Source organism: Sinocyclocheilus anshuiensis, unplaced genomic scaffold (assembly GCF_001515605.1).
Source record: "Sinocyclocheilus anshuiensis isolate Anshui unplaced genomic scaffold, SAMN03320099.WGS_v1.1 scaffold476, whole genome shotgun sequence".
NCBI lineage: Eukaryota > Metazoa > Chordata > Actinopteri > Cypriniformes > Cyprinidae > Sinocyclocheilus > Sinocyclocheilus anshuiensis.
In genome coordinates this window covers 1012202-1014846 of record NW_015554139.1, presented here as the reverse complement: position 1 = coordinate 1014846, position 2645 = coordinate 1012202, and the positions used below count along the sequence as shown (strand labels likewise).

Sequence of the window (2645 nt, the reverse complement as noted above, 5' to 3'; positions counted from 1 at the left end):
TGTGTCTGTGTGTGTGTGTGTGTGTGTGTGTGTGTGTGTGTGTGTGTGTGTGTGTGTGTGCATTGGTGTAAGGTTGGAGTGGTTAAGTGCTTGTGGAGGAGGTGTCTTCATCTGCTTTTTGAAAAATGTGATGGTCTCAGCAGTTCGGGTAGAGTTTGGAAGCTCATTCCACCAGAGAGGAACAGAGAGGGCGAAAGTTTTGGAAAGTGAGATTTTGCCTTATTGTGAAGGAACAACAAGGCGTCGCTCATTTAGTGGCTGGTGGGAGGAAGAATTTTAATTTTAATTTTAAATAATGCCCTCAAAATATATCAAAATGTATTGGAATATAGAATTGAAAACAAGAAAAAACAAGTAATTTTTTTGAAAGAATTGCTTTTTTTTAATGTTCTTTTAAATAATAGATCTGGAGCATGATTTATTCATAAGTATCTTAACGATTAATTGTTAATGAATGAGTAAACAGAGTAATAAAAATAAACAGCTCAGTATGGATGGTTCGTACTCTTACAACAGTCTGGTTTTTCTCCCTTTCTTGCAGGTTGTGCAGTACATAGGCGAGATTTGCCGTTACTTGCTGTCCCAGCCTGTGCGCCCCTCTGAGCGACAGCACCAGGTGCGTTTAGCCGTGGGAAATGGTCTGCGGCCGAGCGTGTGGGAGGCTTTCGTGGAGCGTTTTGGAGTAAAACAGATCGGCGAGTTCTATGGAGCCACCGAGTGTAACTGCAGCATTGCCAATATGGATGGCAAGGTCAAGTATCAGTGTTGCTCTGAGAACGTTAAATGTGCAATTATCAGTTGTAACAGGTAACTGAATGGTAAAAACTCACTCTCAACACTGAAGGTTGGAGCTTGTGGGTTTAACAGTCGCATTCTGCCAAACGTGTACCCCATCCGACTGGTGAAAGTGAACGAGGAAACCATGGAACTGGTTCGGGACAAGCAGGGACTGTGTGTGCCCTGCCGACCTGGTGCGTTCACAGCCAAGTTCTCTTTGGTTTGCTGAATATGTTAATGAAATAGGTTTCGCATCATTTTAAATCTAATCTTTCTAAAAGAAGTCTAATATACGGTGGCCTCAAAATGTATTTTGATATTTTAAAATGTATTGTCATTGGGTTACATAAATTATCAAATTAAATGGCATTTAATTTGTTTAAAAAAAACGGAAAAGAAAAGAAAACACAAGCACTCTTATCAACTAAAAATGGTTATTATTTGCGTGCATCAGACTGGAACAATGTACAAGATAATCAATAGTCATTTTCCTCCCACAGATTTCTTTTGTGCTCTTATCATGGATTTTTCTCTTCATGTATCGACTTCCACTCACAGGAGAGCCTGGGCTGTTGGTGGGGAGAATTAATCAGGAGGATCCTCTGCGTCGGTTTGATGGGTATGCTAGTCAGGATGCCACCAGGAAGAAGATCGCCTACAATGTATTCAAGAAAAACGACTCTGCTTATCTGTCAGGTGCACCTTTAACACACTGCAAAGAAACATTTTATTCCCCTTGATATTGTTGTTTTTCTTCAACACCCTCAAACACATTTTAAGCTTATGAAATTGGCTGCCAGCCGTGTCTCTAGGAAGTCTAGGGTATATAGCCCATGTTTATGTTGCACTACCCAGTAAACTTAGTTTGTTGGCATGGTGTCTCTCAGGTGATGTTTTAGTTATGGACGAGCTTGGATACATGTACTTCCGGGACCGAAGTGGTGACACGTTTCGCTGGAAAGGTGAGAACGTGTCCACTACTGAAGTGGAGGGAACACTGAGCAGCCTGTTGGGACAGACTGATGTAGCAGTGTTTGGAGTAAATGTTCCAGGTGAGAAAGATTAAGCAACTTTTGTCCTAAAGTTCCCAGGACCCATAATTCCAAGTGTGTATGTTAGATATGCTCATATACAGTGTGTGTGTGTGTGTGTATAGGTGTGGAGGGAAAGGCTGGAATGGCTGCTATCGCTGACTCAACAGGAAACTTTAACTGTAATTCTTTCCTGAAAGAGGTTCAGCATGCTCTTCCTCCATACGCACGGCCAATATTTCTACGCATCTCCCCATGTGTAGATACCACAGGTGAGGAAAGATCTCCAGATGCCATACAGCCTGGAATGGATTATATGTAAAGTATTATGCCATACATGCACTGTAGTTTTGCAAGCGATATAAAATTAAGCAACATTGTGAATATCACAATGATTAATGAGCGTTTATTGAGCTATTAAGGTTTCAAACCAATTACTTTTGCAAACCTAGTCTCACAAATTGCAAATATGAGAGCATTATTAAACTGTTTTAAAGAATCGTTTTCTCATCATCATTTAAAAATATTCACAGAAATCTCTGCATAACATTTCTCATGTATTAAAATGTTTTAGTATAAAATGTGAATGTTTCTGTTAATGACTATGTATTACCATAGGTAAAATTAAAATAAATGATTGAGTATCATTGTGAATTATGTTGATTATTTAAACTACTGTAGATTTCTACTGTATTTTGTTTAGACAAGTATGGGGTCAATGTATGGGTCATATAATAAATACATAATTACTCTTTTTTTTTTTTTTTTTTTTTTAAAAAAGAAATGAATGCTTTTATTCTGCCAGGGTGTGTTAAATTGATAAAAAAAAAAGTGAAA

At 38.6% G+C, this 2645-nt stretch overlaps 1 protein-coding gene across 1 annotated transcript in view; it reads left to right on the top strand.

Annotated features, from left to right (window-relative positions):
• The window catches only part of LOC107670527 (long-chain fatty acid transport protein 1-like), an 11310-nt gene that overhangs the window by 7583 nt on the left and 1082 nt on the right, over positions 1-2645 (top strand). The window contains exons 8-12 of the mRNA XM_016463170.1: positions 542-751; positions 845-971; positions 1336-1473; positions 1665-1829; positions 1934-2080. Of these exons, the coding sequence (XP_016318656.1) occupies positions 542-751; positions 845-971; positions 1336-1473; positions 1665-1829; positions 1934-2080 (787 nt within the window). The remainder of the gene's footprint in view (positions 1-541; positions 752-844; positions 972-1335; positions 1474-1664; positions 1830-1933; positions 2081-2645) is intronic.